A 27,460-nucleotide genomic window follows, 5' to 3' on the forward strand; every position below is an offset into this window, starting at 1 on the left:
GAGTTCCAATGATTGACAGTCCTTTGAGTGAAGAAGTTTCTCCTCATCTCAGACTTAAATGGTTGAACCCTTATTTGAAGATTGTGACCCTGTGTTCAAGATTCCCCAGCCAGAGGAAACATCTTCTCAGTATTTACCCTGTCAAGCCCTGTAAGAATTTCATATGATTCAGTTTGATCACCTCTCATTCTTCAAGGTGCCAAGATGTAAGAAGGCTGAAGAAGTTGAGGTGCAATTATAGATGGCCTTGATTTTAGATATGAAAAAGTCCTACGTTTCACATATTCAGAATTTGAGGAGAGGTAAGAGGTAGCAGATGGTGGAGGATGGAGAAAACAGTTGGTAACGGAGGACAGGAGCTCTACTCTCTAAGGTAATTTTAAAGTTACACTAGATTTAACCACAGAGATGGAACAACAATAATATCTACAAGTGATGAAGCTAGTTTTGGCAAAGCTCTGCAGTCTGGTTCATGTCGGGTACGTTTGAGCATATAATCAGGTTTGTTACAAAGATAGCCTTCGGACCTAGATTAGTGATGGGAGTGAGAAACAAGGAAAGTATAAATGAGGCAGTTGTCAGACTTACCACATTGCACTAAAAAAAGAGCATTCTGTAGTCCAGTGGAAAAAAAAAACCTTTTTATATTAAAATCCCTAATTGTAAACATAAATGTTGTTAAATATTGTGTATAGCAAAAGCTATTGCTACCAAATCCACTCAGCCATTTGGCCCTGCTTTGGTTTATCTGATATCTGAACAACAGTTGTGATGAAAGGTCACAGACCTGAAATGTTAACTCTGCTTCTCTCTCCACCGCTGCTGCGAGACCTGCTGAGTATTTCCAGCACTTTCTGTTTTTATTATACCTGAACAACAGGGATGTGTCCATGCAGCACGGCAAAGGTGAGGGCTGTCCAGCGCCTGCTGTCTGGGTGCACCGAAGGGTATCTCTGAGTATTACTGGGAAGCTGTGCAGAGTGGATGAGACAGAATTATTTCATTATCAGTGCCTCTTGTGAAAATTTGAGAAATGCAAAAATATATGTTGCTTTCTGATAATTAGTTTCTTATCTAAAGTAAATGAAGACATACTGAAAGATCCAAGTTTGCAGCAGCATCAATTAACATCTGGACCATAGCTTCATCTCCTGCAGCACAAGCGTACATCAATGGTGTCATCCCCTGTGCAAATACAGCTCAATAAGTTGAGTGTGAAAATGACTGATTATAAACATTGTATCAATATTAAAACACACGCAATATCCAGGTATAATTGGTTAGCAATAGCCCTGAACTTTGGAATGGCACAGAGGTTGCATGTGGGTTGCAGTTACATTTTAGGTCATGATTGTAGAAGATATCTTGAGACGCTTGATCAATAAAGATGTATGTGTGGGGCAGGTTTAGCACTTTGAAACAGAGCCTTAAGTTGCTTTTATAGTTTTCATTAGCTTGCTGGCTCCCATTTCACAACCTGTTGCCACATTAAGGTAAAACTGCCAGATTTATTTTGAAACAATGAAACATGATATAAGCATGCATTCTCCCGGGTCATAATGACTTTTTCCAATTAAAGGGCAAACTTCACTGTGCACACACACACTCCAGTGATGACTCCACATTGTGACATTATCATGTGTATACCCCAACCCTTATATATTTGTACCACTAGGTAATAACTTCACAGTGCAATTATCTTGCACGTGCATAGTTACCGATTTGTCACGGCCACTCTGCACATGCAGTTTCCCTCAGATTATATTTTGCAGGGAAATCTGCAGCATGATCGGGAGTTAAATTCAGGAAAGTAGGAGTCATAGGCCACTATCTTAAAACCCAGCCTGAAATATAAAAGGCCGTTTCATATAATCATTGAGTACATTTGCCAGTATGAAAAACATTATAAAAGGTCTCTACATTTTGTGGAGAGCACTGGACAAGGCCCTATAAAAATAGGTTAACTGATCTTACTTGGACTAATCAGTGTTATTAAAAGCATCACCATCAAGTGTAATCACCTTACATACTTGGTTGCTATTCATCAGTTTTTCGGTAGTATTTTTCAAAAGAATGAAAGGCTTGCATTTATTTAGCTCCTGTCACAACCTCAGGACACTCCAAAGCACTTTACAGCCGATAAAGTACTTTTTTTTTCAAGTGTAGCCACTGTTGTAATGTAGGAAACACGACAACCAATTTGCACCCAGCAAGCTCCCACAAACAGTACAAAGAGCAAAGAACAAAGAACAGTACAGCACAGGAACAGGCCATTCGGCCCTCCAAGCCTGCGCCGATCTTGATGCCTGCCTTAACTAAAACCTTCTGCACTTCCGGGGACCGTATCCCTCTATTTCCATCCTATTCATGTATTTGTCAAGATGCCTCTTAAACGTCGCTATCGTACCTGCTTCCACCACCTCCCCCGGCAGCAAGTTCCAGGCACTCACCGCCCTCTGTGTAAAGAACTTGCCTCACATATCCCCTCTAAACTTTTCCCCTCGCACCTTAAACCTATGTCCCCTAGTAACTGACTCTTCCACCCTGGGAAAAAGCTTCTGACTATCCACTCTGTCCATGCTGCTCATAACTTTGTAAACCTCTATCATGTCGCCCCTCCACCTCGTTCGTTCCAGTGAAAACAATCCGAGTTTATCCTACCTCTCCTCATAGCTAATGCCCTCCAGACCAGGCAACATCCTGGTAAACCTCTTCTGTACCCTCTCCAAAGCCTCCACGTCCTTCTGGTAGTGTGGCGACCAGAATTGCACGCAATATTCTAAGTGTGGCCTAACGAAAGTTCTGTACAACTGCAGCATGACTTGCCAATTTTTATATCCTATGCCCCGACCGATGAAAGCAAGCATGCCGTATGCCTTCTTGACTACCTTATCCACCTGCGTTGCCACCTTCAGTGACCTGTGGACCTGTACGCCCAGATCTCTCTGCCTGTCAATACTCCTAAGGGTTCTGCCATTTACTGTATACTTTCCACCTGCATAAGACCTTCCAAAATGCATTACCTCACATTTGTCCGGATTAAATTCCATCTGCCATTTCTCCGCCCAAGTCTCCAACCGATCTATATCCTGCTGTATCCTCTGACAATCCTCAACACTATCCGCAACTCCACCAACCTTTGTGTCGTCCGCAAACTTACTAATCAGACCAGCTACATTTTCCTCCACATCATTTATATATATTACAAACAGCAAAGGTCCCAGCACTGATCCCTGCGGAACACCACTAGTCACAGCCCTCCATTCAGAAAAGCACCCTTCCACTGCTACCCTCTGTCTTCTATGACAGAGCCAGTTCTGTATCCATCTTGCCAGCTCATCTCTGATCCCGTGTGACTTCACCTTTTGTACCAGTCTTCCATGAGGGACCTTGTCAAAGGCTTTACTGAAGTCCATATAGATAACATCCACTGCCCTTCCTTCATCAATCATCTTCGTCACTTCCTCAAAAAACTCAATGATTGATGAAGGAAGGGCAGTAATGTGATGATGTCCAAATAATCTATTGATGTTGATTGAGGGATAAATAATGGCCATGACTCTGGGGATAACTCCCTGCTCTTCTTCAAAATAGTGCCATGGAATCTTTTCCAATTTTTTTTAGGCTGCGTTTGCTGACAATGCAACCACTAGGTGGCGCTGCACTGGCACATCCGCAAATGCAGCCTGTGCCACTAAACATCACAGTCTGTGACGTCAGGCAGCTGCCAGGACTAAAGGTGGCGCTGCTGAAGTAGTCACACGAAGACAACGTAAATACATGGCAGGACATAATGGCCGGAGGGAGAGAGTGAGTGGGCCGGGGAGGGAGAGAGCAAGTGAGCGAGTGGGTGGGGGGGTGGGGTGGGGGGGGGGGAGAGCGAACGAGCAGGGGAGGGGCTGAGAGCGAGCGGGCAGGGGGGAAGAGCGAAGGGGGGGAGCATCCGGGGGGGGGGGGCTGGGGGGGGAGGAGAGCACACCCACCACCACCAAGCTCTCTCCCCGCTTCCCTCACCCCCGCTCTCTCCCCGCTTCCCCCACCCACGCTCACTCCCTGCATCCCCCACCCCGCTCTCTCCCCGCGTTAGGCGATGACATCATCTGCGCATGCGCCAACCAGTCCTGGCAATGTGGAACGCAGCACATGCACAGTGAGTATGAGCCAATCGGCGCATGTGTGCAAATTGGCGCATTCAGTTGCCAGCTACGTTGTCAGTACTCATTTTGTTTTTTTTATTCATTTCATGGGATGTGGGCGTCGTTGGCAAGGCCAGCATTTGTTTCCCATTCCTAATTGCCCTTGAGCAGGTAGTGGTGAGCTGCCTTCTTGAACCACTGCAGTCCGTCTGGTGCAGGTGCACCCACAGTGCTATTTGGGAGGGAGTTCCAGGATTTTGATCCAGCGACAATGAAGGAACAGCGATATATTTCCAAGTGAGGAAAGTATGTGGCTTGGAGGGGAAGTTGCAGGTGGTTCCCGTCTGCCACCCTTGTCATTCTAGGTGGAAGAGGTCGTGGGTTTGGACCGTGTTGTCGAAGGAGGCGTGGTGAGTTGCTGCAGTGCATCTTGTAATGGTATGCACTACTGCCACTGTGCGTCAGTGGTGGAGGGAGTCATTTTTTTTTTAGGTGGTGGATGGGGTACCAATCAAGCGGGCTGCTTTGTCCTGGATGGCGTCGAGCTTCCTGAGTGTTGTTGGAGCCACATTCATCCAGGCAAGTGGAGAGTATTTCATCACTGTTTCAGTGCTGTATCTCTAAACTAAACATTCACTTTCATTGCAGCAGCTTATTTGGGAGCAGAGAGTGCGAGCGAGTGAGCAGCTGGGAAGGTCAGTTTCAGCTTAAACTTAATTCCCTTTTGTTTTCGGCAGATCAAGGGGCTGCTGGGTAAGTAAAACCCTATATATTTGGGGCGTTTAAAATAACTTACCTTTCTTTGCAGCAGCTTATTCGGGAGCAGAGAGTGCGAGCGAGTGAGCAGCTGGGAAGGTCAGTTTCAGCTTAATCTTAATTCCCTTTTGTTTTCGGCCGACCAAGGGGCTGCTGGGTAAGTAAAACCCTATATATTTGGGCCGTTTAAAATAACTTACCTTTCATTGCAGCAGCTTATTCGGGAGCAGAGAGTGCGAGCGAGTGAGCAGCTGGGAAGGTCAGTTTCAGCTTAAACTTAATTCCCTTTTGTTTTCGGCAGACCAAGGGGCTGCTGGGTAAGTAAAACCCTATATATTTGGGCCGTTTAAAATAACTTACCTTTCTTTGCAGCAGCTGATTCAGGAGCAGAGAGTGCGAGTGAGTGAGCAGATGAGAAGGTCAGTTTCAGCTTAATCTCAATTCCCTTTTGTTTTCGGCGGACCAAGGGGCTGCTGGATAAGTAAAACCCTATATATTTGGGCCGTTTCTGAACCCGAGAAACTACACGGGTAGTGTCTCCCACCCGCCCTCCTCCTCTAACCAAAAAAAAAAGGACTCGGTGGTGTGTAGACAAGGTAAGGCTTTTTCTACTTTTTTTTAATCGTGTGATTGGTAAAAACTTTTCGTTCCTTTTTCATTTTTTCTAAGTTTCAGACTAAATTAAGTTTAAGATTAAATATGGCAGGAGATCTCAGACCCGTGTTATGCTCCTCTTGCTCAATGTGGGAGCTCAGGGACACGGCTGATGTCCCTGACTCCTTCACGTACAGGACGTGTGTCCAGCTGCAGCTCTTGTTAGACCGCATGACGGCTCTGGAGCTGCGGATGGACTCACTTTGGAGCATCCGCGATGCTGAAGAGGTCGTGGATAGCACGTTTAGCGAATTGGTCACACCGCAGATTAGGATTGCTGAGGGAGAAAGGGAATGGGTGACCAAAAGGCAGAGAAAGAGCAGGAAGGCAGCGCAGGTGTCCCCTGCGGTCATCTCCCTCCACAACAGGTATACCATTTTGGATACTGTTGAGGGAGATGGCTCACCAGGGGAAGGCAGCAGTAGCCAGGTTCATGGCTCCGTGGCTGGCTCGGCTGTTCAGAACGGCGGCAAAAAGAGTGGAAGGGCTATAGTCATAGGGGATTCGATTGTAAGGGGAGTAGATAGGCAGTTCTGTGGTTGAAAACGAGACTCCCGAATGGTATGTTGCCTCCCAGGTGCACGGGTCAGGGATGTCTCAGATCGGCTGCAGAACATTCTGAAGGGGGAGGGTGAACAGCCAGTTGTTGTTGTGCACATAGGCACCAATGATATAGGTAAAAAACGGGATGAGGTCCTACAAGCAGAATTTAGGGAGTTAGGAGCCAAGTTAAAAAGTAGGACCTCAGAAGTAGTAATCTCAGGATTGCTACCAGTGCCACGTGATAGTCAGAGTAGAAATGAAAGAATAGTCAGGATGAATGCGTGGCTTGAGAGATGGTGCAGGAGGGAGGGGTTCAGATTTTTGGGACATTGGGACCGGTTCTGGTGGAGATGGGACTATTACAAATTGGATGGTCTACACCTGGGCCGGACTGGAACCAATGTCCTTGGGGGTGTTTTTGCTAATGCTGTTGGGGAGGGTTTAAACTAATGTGGCAGGGGGTTGGGAACCAAATGAGGAGGTCAGTGGACAGTAAGGAGGTAGTAACTAAAGCCTGTAAGGAACTAGATAATGAAGTCAGCGTGACTAAGGGAAAGAGTAGGCAGGGAGCAGATGATGAAAGCAAAGGGACTGGTGGTCTGAGGTGCATTTGTTTTAATGCAAGAAGTGTAGTAGGTAAGGCAGATGAACTTAGGGCTTGGATTAGTACCTGGGAGTATGATGTTATTGCTATTACTGAGACTTGGTTAAGGGAAGGGCATGATTGGCAACTAAATATCCCAGGATATCGATGCTTCAGGCGGGATAGAGAGGGAGGTAAAAGGGGTGGAGGAGTTGCATTACTGGTCAAAGAGGATATCACAGCTGTGCTGAAGGAAGGCACGATGGAGGACTCGAGCTGTGAGGCAATATGGGCAGAACTCAGAAATAGGAAGGGTGTGGTAACAATGTTGGGGCTGTACTACAGGCCTCCCAACAGCGAGCGTGAGATAGAGGTACAAATATGTAAACAGATTATGGAAAGATGTAGGAGCAACAGGGTGGTGGTGATAGGAGATTTTAATTTTCCCAACATTGACTGGGATTCACTTAGTGTTAGAGGTCTAGATGGAGCAGAATTTGTCAGGAGCATCCAGGAGGGTTTTCTAGAGCAGTATGTAAATAGTCCAACTCGGGAAGGGGCCATACTGGACCTGGTGTTGGGGAATGAGCCCGGCCAGGTTGTTGAAGTTTCAGTAGGGGACTACTTTGGGAATAGTGATCACAATTCCATAAGTTTTAGAATACTCATGGACAAAGACGAGAGTGCTCCTAAAGGAAGAGTGCTAAATTGGGGGAAGGCCAACTATACCAAAATTCGGCAGGAGCTGGGGAATGTAGATTGGGAGCAGCTGTTTGAAGGTAAATCCACATTTGATATGTGGGAGGCTTTTAAAGAGAGGTTGATTAGCGTGCAGGAGAGACATGTTCCTGTGAAAATGAGGGATAGAAATGGCAAGATTAGGGAACCATGGATGACAGGTGAAATTGTGAGACTAGCTAAGAGGAAAAAGGAAGCATATATAAGGTCTAGGCGGCTGAAGAAAGACGAAGCTTTGGAAGAATATCGGGAATGTAGGACCAATCTGAAATGTGGAATTAAGAGGGCTAAAAGGGGTCATGAAATATCTTTAGCAAACAGGGTTAAGGAAAATCCCAAAGCCTTTTATTCATATATAAGGAGCAAGAGGGTAACTAGAGAAAGGATTGGCCCACTCAAGGACAAAGGAGGAAAGTTATGCGTGGAGTCAGAGAAAATGGGTGAGATTCTAAACGAGTACTTTGCATCGGTATTCACCGAGGAGAGGGACATGACGGATGTTGAGGTTAGGGACAGATGTTTGATTACTCTAGGTCAAGTCGGCATAAGGAGGGAGGAAGTGTTGGGTATTCTAAAAGCCATTAAGGTGGACAAGTCCCCAGGTCCGGATGGGATCTATCCCAGGTTACTGAGGGAAGCGAGAGAGGAAATAGCTGGGGCCTTAACAGATATCTTTGCAGCATCCTTAAACACGGGTGAGGTCCCGGAGGACTGGAGAATTGCTAATGTTGTCCCCTTGTTTGAGAAGGGTAGCAGGGATAATCCAGGTAATTATAGACCGGTGAGCCTGATGTCAGTGGTAGGGAAGCTGCTGGAGAAGATAGTGAGGGATAGGATCTATTCCCATTTGGAAGAAAATGGGCTTATCAGTGATAGGCAACATGGTTTTGTGCAGGGAAGGTCATGTCTTACCAACTTATTAGAATTCTTTGAGGAAGTGACAAAGTTGATTGATGAGGGAAGGGCTGTAGATGTCATATACATGGACTTCAGTAAGGCGTTTGATAAGGTTCCCCATGGTAGGCTGATGGAGAAAGTGAAGTCGCATGGAATCCAGGGTGTACTAGCTAGATGGATAAAGAACTGGCTGGGCAACAGGAGACAGAGAGTAGCAGTGGAAGGGAGTTTCTCAAAATGGAGACGTGTGACCAGTGGTGTTCCACAGGGATCCGTGCTGGGACCACTGTTGTTTGTGATATACATAAATGATTTGGAGGAAAGTATAGGTGGTCTGATTAGCAAGTTTGCAGACGACACTAAGATTGGTGGAGTAGCAGATAGTGAAGGGGACTGTCAGAGAATACAGCAGAATATAGATAGATTGGAGAGTTGGGCAGAGAAATGGCAGATGGAGTTCAATCAGGGCAAATGCGAGGTGATGCATTTTGGAAGATCCAATTCAAGAGTGAACTATACAGTAAATGGAAAAGTCCTGGGGAAAATTGATGGACAGAGAGATTTGGGTGTTCAGGTCCATTGTTCCCTGAAGGTGGCAACGCAGGTCAATAGAGTGGTCAAGAAGGCATACGGCATGCTTTCCTTCATCGGACGGGGTATTGAGTACAAGAGTTGGCAGGTCATGTTACAGTTGTATAAGACTTTGGTTCGGCCACATTTGGAATACTGCGTGCAGTTCTGGTCGCCACATTACCAAAAGGATGTGGATGCTTTGGAGAGGGTGCAGAGGAGGTTCACCAGGATATTGCCTGGTATGGAGGGCGCTAGCTATGAAGAGAGGTTGAGTAGATTAGGATTATTTTCATTAGAAAGACGGAGGTTGAGGGGGGACCTGATTGAGGTGTACAAAATCATGAGAGGTATAGACAGGGTGGATAGCAAGAAGCTTTTTCCCAGAGTGGGGGATTCAATTACTAGGGGTCACGAGTTCAAAGTGAGAGGGGAAAAGTTTAGGGGGGATATGCGTGGAAAGTTCTTTACGCAGAGGGTGGTGGGTGACTGGAACGCGTTGCCAGCGGAGGTGGTAGATGCGAACACGATAGCGTCTTTTAAGATGTATCTAGACAGATAGGAAAGAGCCCTTTCCTATCCTGAGTGGTGTGAAACAGGGCTGTGTTCTCGCACCCACACTTTTTGGGATTTTCTTCTCCCTGCTGCTTTCACATGCGTTCAAATCTTCTGAAGAAGGAATTTTCCTCCACACAAGATCAGGGGGCAGGTTGTTCAACCTTGCCCGTCTAAGAGCGAAGTCCAAAGTACGGAAAGTCCTCATCAGAGAACTCCTCTTTGCTGACGATGCTGCTTTAACATCTCATACTGAAGAGTGCCTGCAGAGTCTCATCGACAGGTTTGCGGCTGCCTGCAATGAATTTGGCCTAACCATCAGCCTCAAGAAAACGAACATCATAGGGCAGGATGTCAGAAATGCTCCATCCATCAATATTGGTGACCACGCTCTGGAAGTGGTTCAAGAGTTCACCTACCTATGCTCAACTATCACCAGTAACCTGTCTCTAGATGCAGAAATCAACAAGCGCATGGGTAAGGCTTCCACTGCTATGTCCAGACTGGCCAAGAGAGTGTGGGAAAATGGCGCACTGACACGGAACACAAAAGTCCGAGTGTATCAGGCCTGTGTCCTCAGTACCTTGCTCTACAGCAGCGAGGCCTGGACAACGTATGCCAGCCAAGAGCGACGTCCCAATTCATTCCATCTTCGCTGCCTTCGGAGAATACTTGGCATCAGGTGGCAGGACTATATCTCCAACACAGAAGTCCTTGAAGCGGCCAACACCCCCAGCTTATACACACTACTGAGTCAGCGGCGCTTGAGATGGCTTGGCCATGTGAGCCGCATGGAAGATGGCAGGATCCCCAAAGACACATTGTACAGCGAGCTTGCCACTGGTATCAGACCCACCGGCCGTCCATGTCTCTGCTATAAAGACGTCTGCAAACGCGACATGAAATCGTGTGACATTAATCACAAGTCGTGGGAGTCTGTTGCCAGCATTCGCCAGAGCTGGCGGGCAGCCATAAAGACGGGGCTAAATTGTGGCGAGTCGAAGAGACTTAGTAGTTGGCAGGAAAAAAGACAGAGGCGCAAGGGGAGAGCCAACTGTGCAACAGCCCCGACAAACAAATTTCTCTGCAGCACCTGTGGAAGAGCCTGTCACTCCAGAATTGGCCTTTATAGCCACTCCAGGCGCTGCTTCACAAACCACTGACCACCTCCAGGCGCGTATCCATTGTCTCTCGAGATAAGGAGGCCCAAAAGAAAGAAAGAAAGAAAGACAGATACATGAATGGGCAAGAAGCAAAGAGATACAAACCCTTAGAAAATAGGCAACATGTTTAGGTAGAGGATCTGGATCGGCGCAGGCTTGGAGGGCCGAAGGGCCTGTTCCTGTGCTGTAATTTTCTTTGTTCTTTGTCTTTGTTCCTGACTTGTGCCTTGTAGATGCTGGACAGGCTTTGGGGAGTCAGGAAGTGGGTTATTTGCCACAGAATTCGCAGCCTCTGACCTGTAGCCACAGTATTTATGTGGCTGCTCCAGTTCAGTTTCTGGTCAATGGTAACCCCCAGGATGTTGATAGTGGGGGATTCAGTGATGGTAATGCTACTGACTGTCAAGGGAAGATGGTTAGATTCTCTCTTGTTGGAGATTGGCATTGCCTGGCACTTGTGTGGTGTGAATGTTACTTGCCACTTATCAGCCCAAGCCTGAATGCTGTCCAGGTCTTGCTGCATATGGGCACGTACTACCTCAATAACTGAGGAGTCGCAAATGCTACTGAATATCGTACAATCAGCGAACATCTCCACTTCTGACCTTATGATGGAGGGAAGGTTATTGATGAAGCAGCTGAAGATGTTTGGGTTAAAAATACCACCTTGACGAACTCCTGCAGCAAAGTCCTGGGCTGAGATGATTGGCCTCCAACAATCTTTCTTTGTGCTAGGTATAACTCTAACCAGTGGAGAGTTTTTCCTCTGATTCCCACTGACTTCAATTTAGCTAGGGCTCCTTGATGTAATATCAATCAACTGCTGCTTTGATATCAAGAACAATCACTCTCCCCTCACCTCTTGAGTTCAGCTCTCTTGAGCATGTTTGGATCAAGGCTGTATTGACATCAGGAGTCCAGTGGCACTGGTGGAACCCAAACTGAGCGTCGGTGAGAAGGTTATTGTTGTTAAAGTGGTGCTTGATAGCACTGTCGACGACACCTTCTATCACTTTGCTGATGATTGAGAGTAGACTGATGGGGCAGTAACTGGCTGGATTGGATTTGTCCTGCTTTTTGTGGATAGGACATAACTGGGCAATTTTCCACATTGACAGGTAGATGCCAGTGTTGTAGCTGTACTGGAACAGCTTGGCTAGTGGCACAGCTAGTTCTGTAGCACAGGTCTTCAGTACTACAGCTGAGATGTTGTCAAGATCCATAGCCTTTGCAGTATCCAGTGTTTTCAACTGTTTCTTGATCTCACATGGAGTAAATCAAATTGTCTGAAGACTGGCATCTATGATGCTGGGGACCTCAGGAGGAGGACGAGATGGATCATTCACTCCGAACTTCTGGTTGTGAATGCTGCAGCCCTGATGTGTTGGGCTCCCCCATCATTGAGGATGGGGAAATTTGTCTATCTGAGCGAACAGACAGGGCCTTAGTTTAACGTTTCACTCAAAAGATGGCATCTCCGACAGTGCAGCACTCCCTCAGTACTGCATTGTAGTTTCAATCTAGTTTTTTCTGGAGCTCAATGCTCCAGAGTGGGACTTGAATCCTAAAGCTTGTGATTTAGAGGCAAATGTGCTACCAACTGAGCCATGGCTGAGCACTGTGATTTACATAGTAATTTTGTTCAAGACATACAGGATATTTGAAATGCAGGAATGCTGAGAAAAGCAAATAGTAGGGAAGTTACAATTAGCCTCAATGCTCCTAGATGAGAAATCATTTAGTATCCTCACTCCTAGAATGCCACGTCAGGACACAGTCTAATTCAACTGTGATGGCCCTAAGGTTGAAAAGCCTGCCAACACTCTCTGCAATCCTCCAATTCAGACCTTTTGAACAGGGTACAATTTCCTTCACCCCACCATTGACAGCCGTGCTTTCAACTGTCTCGGCCCTAAGCTCTGGAAATACCTCTGTCAACTTTTTGATTTCTCTACCTCACTTTCCTCCTTTAAGACATTGCCTAAAACCTATCCCTTTGGCCAAGTTTTTATTTACCTGTTCTAATACCTTAGATATCAAATTTTGTGCGATAATACGCATGTGAAGCTTCCTGGGATGTTTTACTATGTTAAAGGGGCCACAGAAATGCAAGCTCTTGTTGTCTAAACTCACACACTAAGAATGGCTAGTTAGACAAAGAGGGTAGTCAGCACCTGTGGAAATGTGCACCAAAAAGAATCTGTACCTTGTGACGAACAGATTTTACTGGTGAAAACAAGTTGTCAAGCCATTAGAGAAGGCACTTCTGTTTTGAAATTCAGCTTGGTGAATATTAGTATAGGAACATCATAGGTTCTCAGATCAGAAGAACAAAATGTGGAATCTGTTTGGGTGGAGATAATAAACAGCTTGGGCAGCAAACATTGGTAGGAGTTGTTTATAGGCCACAAAACAGCAGTGCTGGTGTGAGGCATGGTATTAATCAGGAGATTAGAGAAGCATGTAGCATGGGTAATACAGTACTTATGGGTGACTTCAATCTGCACATAGACTGGGTAAACCTAGTGAGCACTCATGCTGTGGAGAACGGGTTTCTGGAGTGTGTTAGGGATGGATTTCCAGAGCAATATGTTGAGGAGCTGACTAGAGAACAGGCTATTTTAGATCTAGTATTATATAATGAGAAAGGACTAATTAATAATCTTGTTGGAAAAGAACCTTTAGGGATGAATGACCATAATATGGTAGAATTTTACATGATGTTTGAAAGTGAGGTAGTTCAATCTGAAGCCAGGGTGATAAGTTTGAGCAAAGGAAATTATGAAGGTATGAGGGGCAAATTGGCTGAGGTGGATTGGGAAAATACATTAAAAGGTATGACAGCGCATAGACAATGGATAGTCTTCAAAGAATTATTACATAGTTTACAGCAACTATACATTCCTTCAAGGCACAAAAACCCCAAAAGTAAAGACAGTCAACCGTGGCTAACAAAGGAAGTTAAAGATTGTATATGATTAAAAGAAAAGGCCTATAAAGGTGCCAGAAATAGTAGTAAACCTGAGGATTGGGAGGATTTTAGAATATAGCAAAGGAGGACGAAGAAACCGATAAAGAAAGGGAGAATAGAATATGAATGTAAACTAGCAAAAAACATAAAACGGACTATAAAAGTTTCTATAGGAACGTAAAAAGGTAATGTTTGGTTAAGACAAACGTGGGTCCATTACAGGCAGAGTCAGGAGAATTTATAATGGGGAAACAGAGAAATGGCAGAGAAGCTAAATGATTACTATGTGTCTGTCTTCACTGAGGAAGATACAAAAAAATCTTCCAAAATTAGAGATCCTAGGGACTAAGGAAAGTGAGGAATTGAAGGAAATTAGTATTAGTAAGAGGTTGTATTGGGGAAATTAATGGGGCTGAAGGTTGCTAAGTCCCTGGGACCTGATATTCTACATGCCAGAGTGTTGAAAGAGGTAGCTATGGAGATAGTGGATGCATTGGTGATCATCTTCCAAAATTCCGTAGATCCTGCAACGATTCCTGCAGATTGGAAGGTAGCAAATGTCACCCCACTATTTAAGAAGGGAGGGAAAGAGAAAACAGGGAATTACAGACCTGTTAGCCTTGCATCACTAGTAGGGAAAATGTTAGAATCTATTCTAAAGAATGTGATGAATGGACACTTGGATAATAATGATCTGACTGGGCATAGTTAACATGGATTTATGAATGGGAAATCATGTTTGATGAACCTTTTGGAGTTTTTTGAGGATGTTACTAACAGAATTGATAAAGGGGAGTCAGTGGACGATGTATACTGGATTTTCAGAAGGCTTTGGATAAAGTCCCCCACAGGAGGTTACTTAGCAAAATTACAGCACATGGGATAGGAGGTAATATACCGGCATGGATTAAGGATTGGTTAACAGGCAGAAAACAGAGAGTAGAAATAAACAAGTCCTTCTCGCATTGGCAGGCTGTGACTAGTGGGGTACCACAAGGATCAGTAGTTGGGTCCCAGCTGTTCACAATATATATCAATGATTTGGATGTGGGGACCAAATGTAATATTTCCAAATTTACAGATGACACATAACTAGGTGGGAATGTGTGTTGTGAGGAAGATGCAAAGCGGCTTCAAGGGGATTTGGACAGACTTAGTGAGTGGGCAAGAACGGATGGAATATAATGTGGAAAAATGTGAGGTTATCCATTTTGGTAGGAGGAATAGATGTGCTGAGTATTTCTTAAATGGTAAGACATTAGAAAGTGTAGATGTACAAAGGGACCTGGGTGGCCTCATCAATAAATCACTGAAAACTAACATGCAGGTGCAGCAAGCAATTAAGAAGGCTAATGGTATGTTAGCCTTTATCACAAGTGGATTTGAGTACAGGAGTAATGAAGTCTTGCTTCAATTGTATAGAATCTTGGTTAGACCGCACCTGCAGTACTGTGTGCAGTTTTGGTCCGCTTACCTTCGGAAGGATATCATTGCCATAGAGGGAGTGCAACGAAGGTTCACCAGACTTGTTCCTGGGATGGTGGGACTGTCCTATGAAGAGAGATCGGGGAAACTGGGCCTGCATTCTCTTGAGTTTCGAAGAATGAGAGATGATCTCATTGAAACCTACAAAATACTTAAAGGGATAGACAGGGTAGATGCAGGTGAGATGTTTCCCCTGGTTGGGCAGTCTAGAACCAGGGGTCACAATTTCAAAATAAGGGGGAAGCCACTTAGAACTGAGACGAGGAGAAATTTCTTTACTCAGAGGGTTGTGAATATTTGGAATTCTCTACCCCAGACGGCTGTGGAAGCTCAGTCATCGAGTATGTTTGAAATAGAGATTAACAGATTTCTAAATACCAATGACATAAAGGGATATGGGGATAGTGTGGGAAAATGGCATTGAAGTGGATGATCAGCCATGATCATATTGAATGGCAGAGCAGACTCAATGGGCTGAATGGCCTACTCCTGTTCCTAACATACTTTTATGAAATTCCTTTGCTTGCTATTTCAATGGAGGAGGTCATCTGTTCAAAATTCAAAGTGCCTAATTCCGAAGGATTTGTTTCTAACATGAAATCCTAAGTAGGTAGGACATTTTTCCATATCCTTTTGGAATTCTCTTCTAAGAGTGGATCTTCTCCAGAAAAAGAACCGCTATCCTGGTAACTATTCCTGCCGAGTAATAATGTTCTGTTAAATGCAAAGTATTGCGTAAGAACACCAATGGCAGTGAAGTGTGCAGTACAATTACTGGGTACAACATTCCTACTGTTTAATAGATATCATACTAAAGTTGGAATACTGGCCCCAAAATCCACATTAAAGCACTGCTTGTAAATTGTATTTCATGACAAAGTATCCATGATAAGTAACTTCGCTTTATCTGTTTTGATTAACCTGGGCCGGAATTTTACCCTAGGCGGACGGGAGCCGGCCACTGACTGAAAACTCAGTGGCAAACCCACTTCCGCCTCGCCTGGGGATTTGACCCATATTTTGCAGGTCCCCGGGCTTCAATTGGTGTGAGCTGGGACTTCCGCTCGCATGAGGTAGGAAGTCCCGCCTAATAGAGATGCCGGCCAATCAGCGGACCGACAACTCTTAGTCCCAGCAGCATCACTGGGAGTTGAGGCCACTGCTGGGACTGCAGCCCAGCATGAAGACAAGATACCTGGGAGCTGGGAAGGAAGGTAAGTTTTGGTTGCCTTGCCGGGGGTAATCGGTCGAGCCCCGGTGAGGCAAGGGTGGTCATTTGGGGGGAGGGAGGCATGTTGAGTCTTGGGGATTGTTGAGGTAGCGGGGGCGGCCCTCCATCGGGCGCAGAGTGCCCGATCATGAGGGCCACCCTGGGATGCTGAGAAGCTGCCTGGTTTTGTTAGGCGTCTTCTCCCAGCTCCAGGACACCCGCTTGCCATGCATAAAATCAGTGTGGAGTTGGGCAAAGTCCCTTAAGTGGCCACTTAAGGACGTTGATTGGCCTGGGGTGGGGGAAGGGGAGATGTTTTTCACCACCGCCGCCTTGTGGAAAGTGGCGGCTGAGGCGGGAGTGGGTCGGGAAGGTCTCCCGGTGCCTCCCGTTCCATTTTAAGCCACCCACCCTGCCACCAGCCCGCTCATTGGGGTAGTGTAAAATTCCGGCCCTACTCACTTTCCTTTTGATGCCCACCTTCTGAAACAGTATGGAATACACAGGAAAAAATATGATCTGTGAGGTATATGTCTTAGTGTTGACATTTTTTAACTCAAATACATGAATGCCCTCTTAACTCTGATATGACTTTCTTTAACATTAAGAATGTGGCCCAAAACCCAGATTCACGTTGTGTGCATTTCTTTGTGCGCAGTTGTAAAATCAGCCCTATAAAACTTAAATCAGCCCTTTCCTTTAAGTTGCTACATCTTAAGATAACTATTAGCTTTTGGCATTCTGTTTCAAATTTCTTGGCCAATGAGGCAACAGTCCTTTCCAAGACTCCAAGCTCACAACATTCAAGCAGGACTAATCACTAAATAAGTAATCTGTATGCAAATCAGACTGCTTTCCTAGGCTATAGCTCCAGCTATAGTGCAAAGGCTTCTCTGGCTGAAGATAGATTGTTTGCAGAGGTTTGCTCCTCATCTGTGTCAGCTGTGCTTCAGTTGCGAGCACTCTCATCTTTGAGTCAGACGTTGAGAGTTCAAGACCCACTCCAGAAACTTGAGCAAAAAGAGCAAGGTTGACACCCCAGTGCAGAACTGAGGGAGTGCTACACTGTTGGAGGTACTGTCTTTCAGATAAACCAGTGCTCTGGTCAATATTTATCCCTCAATCAACATCACTAAAACAGATTATCTGATCACTATCACAATGTGGTTTTGTGGGAGCTTGTTGTGCACAAATTGGCTGCCACGCTTCCTGTATTACAACTGTGATTACACTTCAAATCTACTTCATTAGCTGTAAAGCAGTATGGGACATCCCGAGGTTGTGAAAGGCACTATATAAATGCAAGTCCTTTTTTCTTTTTGTTCAAGCACATTCAGATATTTTTTCTTAAAGAGTGTTGAAAGATACTCCAACAGGAATGTGACACAGAATAAATTTGTTATGAACTGACTTTATATTTTTGGTTAGAATTCTTACAGAAGTCCCCGTGTAAAGTAAGTGAAAATCTGAAAAGAAACAACTTTTACCTGGTTATCCATGGTGTTGACGCCATCGAGTCCTAAGAGTTCTATGGCCTGATTCACCAGATCTGTTCTGCCACAGCTTAACATGCGGAATCCAAGGTCTTGCTGAAACTTGGCAGTAGCAGCTTTTGCATCCAGTCTACGAAATGAACTGAAGCAGTCTTCAGTTCTAAGCAAAAGTAATACATATATTTGTATGGACTGCCAGTAGGGCCTAATTCAAACAACTAAAAATAAAAACTGGAATTCTTTATCATTTGCATTTTCTCCCCTTCCTTTCTGTTTTCCTGAAGATGCTGATCTCTTTCTGCAGTATGATTTGGCAGAATTCCAGTTTTATGGTGAGTTACTCTGGTAACTTGCCCAAATGGTTATTTTCCACATGTGTTCCCGTACAGTGAGTTTCGAAAGGCATCTCTACCAGGCGAAGCTGAATCTTGTCCTTGCCTAGCAGGCACATAAATATAACTGCCAGCAGCAGAAAACAGACTTTTCTCTCCTTATTTCAGGGATGCTGCTCATTGTATTAGCATGACATGAAGTTAGCTTAACTCAGCACATAATTTGGGATCTTCCTGATCTGTAAGGCTCAGTTATTTACTGCTTTAATCAACTGAGCCATTGGGGAAACTTCAATGAATTTCTATATATTTTTCTTCTCTCTGTTTTTATTTTGCTGGTTTATGAAACTCTCCGCTATAGCAAAGAATATGAACACTTTCACAGTCTATGCTACAGGTGCTGTACAATCAGTGACAGGATGGAGGGGAACTGGGACCCCAGGTTGCACTCACCCACAATCTCCTATCCTTCGTTCTGTTAGTGATCCAGCTTAGTGCCACCCCTGGTCATTAGCAGCAGACAATGTGGGAAACATGAAGAGACAAATACCAGCTGAGGCTATGATTCAAAGTCAGATTTCTAAAGTCTAGAATGGAGTCCAGCTTGTGTCACACTGAGCATGGAAATCAAAGTCAAATTTACTAAATACACAGATTCTGATACCCTAAGCTTCTTAAACTATGTAGGTGACTGGTTTTTATATACAACATAAAGTATAAAAAGCAACATTGGCAATTTTCCCATTATATTTAAAGGTTGCTAACACAAAGCAACCAGAGGAAATTCTCCCAAAATGTATTAATTTTTGCTTCTTCTTTGACTGAATTTGGTAAAGCACATTAAAATAAAGTATAAATTTATGACTGCAGGGACAACTATAATGAGGAACAGTATTACTGTTTTGCTTTTTTAGTAGTTATTCAGGACTACAACCTACTATAATCCAGAACTTATATTGTGCAATGTTAATGCATGAACATTTAACATGTCCATCTGAAATTTTAACCATTTTAACAGTAAAATCACACTGCAATTCCTAAGCTTATAAGAAAGTAGGAATGGGAAAAGATCATTCAGGTCATCCTGCTGACTTGAATATCTTAGTCCATATTTGTGACCCAAAGAGTGTATATTCATCTCCCCAGTACCTTGGCATCTAACTGCATTGCTCTACTACCTAAATACACTCTGAATGTGCAAAAGGAGGATGCCTCTTCCCCTACATCTCAGCTCATATGACAGACTAGCTTTTTAAAAGAATCACACATACTTCAGTTGCCGTGGTTCACAATCCAGCCCTGGTAGCAGCAAACGAGCTGTTTGTCTCACATCGTCACTGTCGACAGTTAAACTGCGGCGATGCTCAGCGTGTGTTATGGCTACTCTCATCCACTCCATTAGTGGAGGCAGCAACATGAACGGCCTGATGGAAATCAAAAAAGAGAAATGCTGAATACTAAACTGCAGTGAAACCATTTTAAGCAATAACAAAAGTCACCCTCAAACTGTATAATGTATCGCTCAGGCCATAGAGGAGTATTGTGCCCAGTTTTGGTCATGAGATGGAAGGGAGATATTCATGTTCCGAGAAGGATTATGAGGCTGATCTCTAGCGTCAGAGGTATGAACAGCAATTGGAGAAACTTGGGTTTTCAGATTCAAATGGAGATATACAAGAGAGTAAATTGTATGGAAAAATAGTTTTGGAAAATGACTTCATACTAAATTGTAAATTTCCCATTTGCCAACCTGTTCCCCCTTGTTCTGACTTGAACTGGTGTTCTGTATTTGGCGTTTCTACCTCATTTACTATGTTTTATACCTGTATAAGGTTCCTCTCAGTTACTTCTCTTCAAAGTTAAAAGAGTGCAACTTTCTACAGCCTTTCTTCATATTTCACCATCAAAGTTGATTGGAACCCAATCTTTGATGCAAGTATGAATGAATTGTTCCAGTATTTGAATAGGGAGCGCAAAGTGTAAAGCTTCAGTATAAAAAGTAACTACACTGCAATGTGCAACAGCACTTTTTTTGTAGATCTATCAGACAAACCAATGATGTTCTAAACAACACAATAAATTCGTGAATCATAATCTTCCTTGTATTACCGGTAAGTTAGTAAAATCAGTGGAAACAAAAATAAAACTATCAAAAAGCAAATAAAAATACAAATGTTGACAATCTAAAACAAAGTCAGAACATGCTGGAAACACACTGCAGGCCAATTAGTATCTGCAGAGAGAACAAAGAAGTTAACGCTTTACGCACAGTTCTCTGTCAGAACCAAAGAAATGAAAATGGCCAAGCATTTTAATAGAATCAGTACTAAGGGTTGGGTGAGGAGAAAAATAAGGGAAACCCTCGTTGGAATGACCTGTATTATGCTGAAAAATAAAACACAAGAATAATCGATGACTGAGATCAAACAATGGAAAGAAAGTAAAGAAAAAAAGAACATGTGAATAGCTAAGGCATATTCTGCAAGGTTTGTATAAAGATTGTTTCAGTAATCTACCAATCTCATGTTTTACTTTTCAGCACGTTATGTGTCATTCCACCAAATCCTCCCAGCTTTATCTTCCCATTTATCATGACCATTGTTCTGATTTGATTAAAATATTTGTTCATCTTTTATTTTTTAGTTCTGATGAAGGACTGTACGCTTGAAATGTGAAATTATCTGCTTTTTACTTGCTATTTGTTTCTAGCATTTTTTTTTTGCTGTTAAAAAAAGATTTGCTGTGTAATGGATAAGTAGAAGGTACTCTTTAGTCCGTGGACTGTTAGCTAGTTTCTCACGAGTATTCTGTACAAAATATTTCTCAGGACTGATTGGGAAAACGGCTTTCAGTTTTTTGCAGGAAGGGAGCACCTAAGGCCAGTATAGTCTTTGAATATCACTTTATGCATTAGCACAAAATATCAAAATATCTGATTAATAATGAACTATTTTATAAAAGCATAAATTTTGTCAAAACTCATGTTCCAATCTTGTAGTACTAATAATACATTGGCAAGCAATGAAATGTGATCAGTAGTATTGAGGCCAACTACAATACACAACACTATTAGCTCATGAGGTATCCAATCAGTCTCACTGTAGAAACTTAAAGTTTCACTACTGATCACATATTTGTGGAATGAGGAGAAATCAAGTAGACTGGGCCTATATTCCCTCAAGTTTAGAAGAATGAGAGATAATTTTATTGAAACATATAACATTTTTAAGGGCTTGACAGAGTAGATTCTGCAAGGATGTTGCTCCTGACTGGACTGTCTAGAACTAGGGGTCACAGTCTCAGACTAAGGGGTGAGCCACTCAAAGGGTTATAAATCTTTGGAATTTTCGAGCCCAGAGAGCTGTGGATGTTCAATCTTTAAGTACACTCAAAACAGAAAGATTTTCATTTATATAGCATCTTTCACGACCACAAGACATCCCAAAGCACAGCCAATGAAGTATAGTCACTGTTGCAATGTAGGAAACAAAGCAGCTAATTTGCACACAGCAAACTCCCACAAACAGTAATGTGATAATGACCAGATAATCTGTTTTTGTGATGTTGATTGAGGGATAAGTATTGGCCAGGGCACCTCCCCTGCTCTTCTTTGAAATCCACCTGAGAGAGTAGAAAGGGCTTTGATTTGGTGTCTCATCTGAAAAATGGCACCTCAAACAGTTCAGCACTCCTGCAGTAATGCACTGGAGTGTCAGCTTTGCTTTCTGTGCTCAAGTCCTGGAGCAGAACTTGAACCCACAATTTTCAGACGCAGAAGGCAAGAGTACTATCCACTGAGCCACAGTTGACACATAAGGCAGAGATTAATAGATATTTCGATACTAAAGGAATCAAGAGACATGGAGATATTGTGGAAAGTTGAAGATAACGTAGAAGATCAATCATAATCTTACTGATTGGCAGAGCAAGCTCAAAAGGTTGAAAGGCCTACACCTGCTCCTATTTTTTATGTTCTTATGTTCTAACATAATACCTCCCATCATCCCCGTCTGCCTCTGCTCCTGTCAGGTCCTGTGAAGCTGCACAATAAACCTCTGCAACCACCATGACATCAATTATCAAAGAAAAAATGGTGGTACTGGAAAAAGAACTCCAGTTTCAACATTCAAACAGGCAACACAAAAATAAAATGGAGACTATATACATACCATAAAAAATAAGCAACACTGGAAGATTGTAAGAATTGGGCATCAGTTAGCGAGTTCTTGAGTATCTCTCTCACATGATGTCATCCATACCTCTTCTATATTACAGTCTATTACTCACTGTTGGCCATCTGTTGCTCACTATATCATGTTGTGCAAAAAATCACCTGATATGGAGGACCACATCCAACTTTCCACTGCAATTAATCCAGCAGTAGATGAAGGAGAAGCAGATTATCATAAGTAAGTAAAGTCTGTTCACATTGTGCTTTCACTCACTAGAAACTTTCTTGATCAATTTGTGTGATTCTCCTTACTTATGACATCATTTTTGGCACCACAGCCAAGTACTGCCCAATTCCCAATAAACAGAGATGCTACATTGTAATGTTTTGGAATTGCAATTGCATCGTGCATTATGTACACTTGAGGCTGCTGTAGAACAAACATGCTAGCAAAGGGAAAATGAAAGTAAGACAGAATAAAGAAGAAGCCTTTGTGTTCAGCAGCCTGTAGTCTCAGTCTCGCAATCAATGCCACATTTGTTATAACAAACTCGGCTAAGCCTCACTCCAGTCCTGAGGACATCACAAGAGAGCTATTCAACCTGTGTCATATTTTGTTTCTCTGATGAGGTACAGTGATGTGTAGAATTATTGTTCCGACAAAATATTTAGGGAAAATCAAAAACTGTGAAATATATTTTTATTAGGCTTGCATGTACATATGTGTTCACAATTATCTTAAGTACTTTATAAAAAATGCTGGAACCAGAAATAAAACCACAAAATTCTGGACATACCCTGAAACCGCATCATCTTCTGTACTCAGAAAAGATGGGTAAATGTTGTGGGTGTAGAACATTCATCAGAACTGAGCTTTGCCAATAGTTCTCCACTCAAAATGTTAATCTGTCTTTTCATTTTCAAGATGCTGATCACCTTCTGTACATTTCCAGCATTTTCGGATTTTATTTATTCTGAAATAACTTTCTTCATCAATAACGAAGTAATACCACCTGCTGCATTCCCACATCATCTTTGACTTAATCAAACCATTATGTTTTCCAAATATTTAACAATATGTTTGTATTCTCAAAGGAGTTACCAGCATTCTCATGAATTCCATGGAGGCTTTTTCATGGGTAACAGAGGTGGATAATGATTCTATGAACAATATTACCAGGAAACTGCAGCAGTCAAATGTCTCCCTTGGCAGCATCTACTGTTTGTGCTCCTTGGTTAAAGAGACAGATTGAATTGTTTTCTATGTTTAGAATGAAATCCATTGTGAAATCTTTAAATGGGTTTCCCCAAGGAAGAGGTAAAGTTTGGCAGCTGGCGCGTGCATTTCCATTCAATAAAGAATAAAAGAGGATATTAGCAAACCAATGACACAAAAAGAGACTGTCTAAAAATACACAGATCATTTCAGGAAATGGTCACACTGTTCATTATAATGAAAGGCGAGTGTCACTTTTTGTGAGCAACAAGATTTCTGTGACTTGACTGAATCAAGAAGGATGATGTAGAAATAAAAGACACGCAGTAATGAGAGTTGATAGCTTTAAGAGCTGAACAATTTTTTTATTATTTGGACATACAAACAATCAGACAGATATAATGAAAGTACAAAAGAGGTTTTACTGATTCGGAACTGAGAACTAGTACATTTTGCATGTTATTGGGCGATTAGAACCATGCAGTTTGACAGCAGGAATTACTGTGTGAAAGCATTCGTATGTAAAGTGTCTGTCTGTTAAGAAGGAAAGAACTTGCATTTACATATAACGACATAGATTTTACACAAAAACAGGCCATTGAGCTCAAATGGTTTATGACGGTGGTTAAACACCAGACAAGCCTCCTCCCACCCTACTTCATCTAAGCCTATCAGTATATCCTTCTATTCCTTTCTCCTTCATGTACATATCTAGCTTCCCCTTAAACTCATCAGCTTCCCCTTAAGTGCATTAATTTATATATCACCTTTCACATCCTTAGCATGTCCTGAAGTATTACCTAGCCAAGCCATTACTTTTGAAGTGTAAGTCACTATTGTTCTGTAGCAAATGTGTCAACCAATTTTCAGGCAGCAAGATCCCCACAAACAGCAAATGGAATGAATGATCAGAATGAATCTGTTTTTTGATGATGTTCCTTAAGGGATTAATGTTAGTCAGGAAACCTGATATTTAAAGTAAATAGGTTATCCTTGTTGAAATAGGAAAGAGAAATGTCACACAAATACATTAACTCATTTGTTATGAGTGACCGCATGTTTTCAAACTCTTAAAGAATAAATAATGGATGGGAATCTGCCACAAGTCTTGGGGTATAGGGTCTCAATCACATCATTTAAACTGCGAGAATGAGGCTGAATGGTTGGCACATAATTTAAACCATAAAATTATTGTGATTATATATGCTCTCCAGACTACTTCTTTTCCTAATATGACAACTCTGATTTTTTGAATTTTTTCAACTGTTATGACTGGGTGAGGAAGGTGTCGCAGGCTCCCCTCTCGCCACTTTCCTGGTTTGGTCGTAGCAGGGTTTAACTTTTAGTACACAGCGTTTTAGCTTCCCCTCAGTGGTCACTGCTCTCTAATTGTAACTGTAAAGGAATCAACCAGACAGGTTTTCTTAGGTTTAAAAAAGAAAGGTATAAGTTTATTAACCTTAAAACTCTAACTCAGTTAAAACTACTCAAAATACATGACACAACCACGCTAGCATGCATACGTGATAAACACACACACAAATAGATACAGAGGAGAAGAAAGAATTAAAGGGGGGAAGGTTTGAAGTAATAGATGGAATTCAGAGTTACTGGTTTTGGGTTGGATGTAAAGTCTTTGATTGAAGTTAAGTCTTGCAGTTCTCATTTGGGCCCATGCACACATCCAAACTTGTTTCCTTGGTACCAGAAGGCTGCAGGGGTCTTCCGTTTTGAGGTTTAAGTTACCTGTGTAGGTCCCTGGAACTTTGTGTGTGTGAAAGAGAGAGAGAGAGAGACCTTGCTTCTCTTTGGTCTTCAAAAGCAGTCTGTCTCCAAAACTTTACTGTGATGCACAATTCAATCAATTCCCAGGTTGGCCAGCAGGTTAGTCATGTGACTAGTTCTTTGTTCGAGACAGCATCGCCTGCGAGTTTTGTTGATTCTTCAAAGCTTACCAGACACACTCAGTGGGGTGGGGGGTGGGGGGGGGGGGGGGGGTGGGGGCGTGGAATTCTGGCTTCTGGCTCTTACACATTCAATGATGCAAAATGCCTTTTGATCATCACTATTGACAAAACCCATCAGGCTTATTGGTTCAAGGAGCACTTTCATTGTCTCTCTGTGTACTGTCTCTCAGAATGCAAATATGCAGCCATGTTTTCAGCCACTGCTCTGTGGTATTTTTAAACAAGTTATTTTCAATGTCCAGTAAGCATTCAAATAGTGTTCCATGTGACAAAATTAATATGTTTCCATTTGGCAGGTGTGGTTTCTATCACACAACGTTTAAGCAATTTCAATTGGAGCTTTACTGTGGGAGGTTGTGATTAGGGCCCGACTGATTTTATCAGCTTTCACCACTAACTTTTTACTACAGTTCCTACATTTCTGAATGCAGCTATGCATCAGAGCTTTTATGAACACAGGACAGTACAGGTCCACAAAAGATTAGGCATTTTATGTACTTAGTCCTAAAACTAATACCTCTCAATTGCCGACACCCTCAGGTATCTATCCGATTCTTCCTTCTACACTGGGCAATCCGTTCCACATATTCACTATCCTCCACATAAAGTAGTTAAATCCAAACTATCTGTGCACCTTCCCTCTTCTAACTTGAAGAGTTTGTGGCAATCTCGAACATATTATCAAGGTTCAATTTATCTGTTTCCTTAAGAGTATTTGAATGATATCTTTCTTAAGTCTTCTCTTCTTCATATTAAACAGTCACAGGCTCTTCTCGTAACTGAGATGTTATCAACTAGGTATGTAGTTTCCTTGACTAATTGTTCCATGTAAAAATTCAATATTGTGTTCAGGGTCATGTTTCACTCCTACTGAACCTTATATGGATTTCCCAATCTATTCCTGGTAAACCAAAGTCACCCGTAACAACTGCATTTGTTCCTGTACAACCCTCCTTATTTCACAACAAAGTTCTTTGTGCAATCCCATCTCTTGATCTGCTGGTCTCCAACATACTTGCATAGCTCACTTGTTTCCTTTCATCAACTAAGTTTCCATGTTATCTGCACTCTGACCATCACGAGAATCAAATTCTCCTTCATTGAAAAGATCATACACTTTCCCAGAGACAGAAAGACACCTGAAGTTTCCATGGGCGTTCTAAGGTGAAAGAGAAAGAAAGGAGAAGAGAAATTGGAAGGGCTCATGGTGTTTCTCCATGATTTCGAGCAACCTTCTGCAAAGCTCAGGAGAATCCTGTGAAAGTTCTCTCTCAGTGTTTTAGAATGTTTCCATTCCAGACCAGTTTTACAATAAGGGTAGTTGAGAGGAACAGCAGTTTTAACAGGGAAGTAATGCTGCCTGGACCACAGTGCAAGGCCTAATTTGTACCCCAGCAGCATGATATGCTGGTCTCATTAGATGTTGAGAGGCCAGCTGATGAATATCATTACCATATGCTATCTGTACAACTTGAGCCTTGCACAGGTAGCAAGATAATGCGACCCATTTAAAGGTAAGAAATAGAAAGCATTAGAGCCTTTGATTGATTGTAAAAATTGTACAGCCTTTGCTGTATAAGGAGAAAGAAGGGATGGTTGAGAATGAAAGGATGGTAAACCCAACAAAAAAGTACAATCAGTCTGTGGACAAATGATGCAGCAGGACAGCCCTTGACTCCTTGTTTGACAGATGTTAACCTGAATGCACTGTGGGATGAGGAGTGTGTGAAGAGAGCTGTCATGTTTGGACTTCAGGACATCCTCCCAGGTGAACAGCATTGCATCATGCTAGGAAGGAAGTGCCAGACAGGCTCAACACTGTTTACACTATATGCAGGACAGGGCAACAAATGCAAGAGAAGACACCACGCTTTAAAGAATCTGTTGAAGTAAGATTATCCAGCAGTAACAGATATATGATCTGATCCATGCCAACAGTGCTGCATTCTAACCACTAACATTTACTGCCTTTCCATGCCAAGCTCTCACACATTATGTGGCTGTGAATGGAGATGAAGGT

The 27,460-nt window shown here is 42.9% G+C and overlaps 1 protein-coding gene across 3 annotated transcripts in view; it reads right to left on the reverse strand.

Annotated features, from left to right (window-relative positions):
• Positions 1 to 27,460, reverse strand: part of abtb2b (ankyrin repeat and BTB (POZ) domain containing 2b) — a 304,666-nt gene that overhangs the window by 40,790 nt on the left and 236,416 nt on the right. For 2 of the 3 annotated variants that reach the window (XM_068046432.1, XM_068046431.1), the window contains 4 exons: positions 19,358 to 19,510; positions 17,749 to 17,914; positions 1,096 to 1,185; positions 870 to 971 (listed from right to left, as the gene is read on the reverse strand). In XM_068046432.1, coding sequence (XP_067902533.1) covers positions 870 to 971; positions 1,096 to 1,185; positions 17,749 to 17,914; positions 19,358 to 19,510 — 511 coding nt within the window. The remainder of the gene's footprint in view (positions 1 to 869; positions 972 to 1,095; positions 1,186 to 17,748; positions 17,915 to 19,357; positions 19,511 to 27,460) is intronic. The other variant, XM_068046433.1, reaches the window with a different exon arrangement.

The sequence above is a fragment of the Heterodontus francisci genome, chromosome 14 (genome assembly GCF_036365525.1).
Source record: "Heterodontus francisci isolate sHetFra1 chromosome 14, sHetFra1.hap1, whole genome shotgun sequence".
In the NCBI taxonomy this organism is placed as follows: Eukaryota; Metazoa; Chordata; class Chondrichthyes; order Heterodontiformes; family Heterodontidae; genus Heterodontus; species Heterodontus francisci.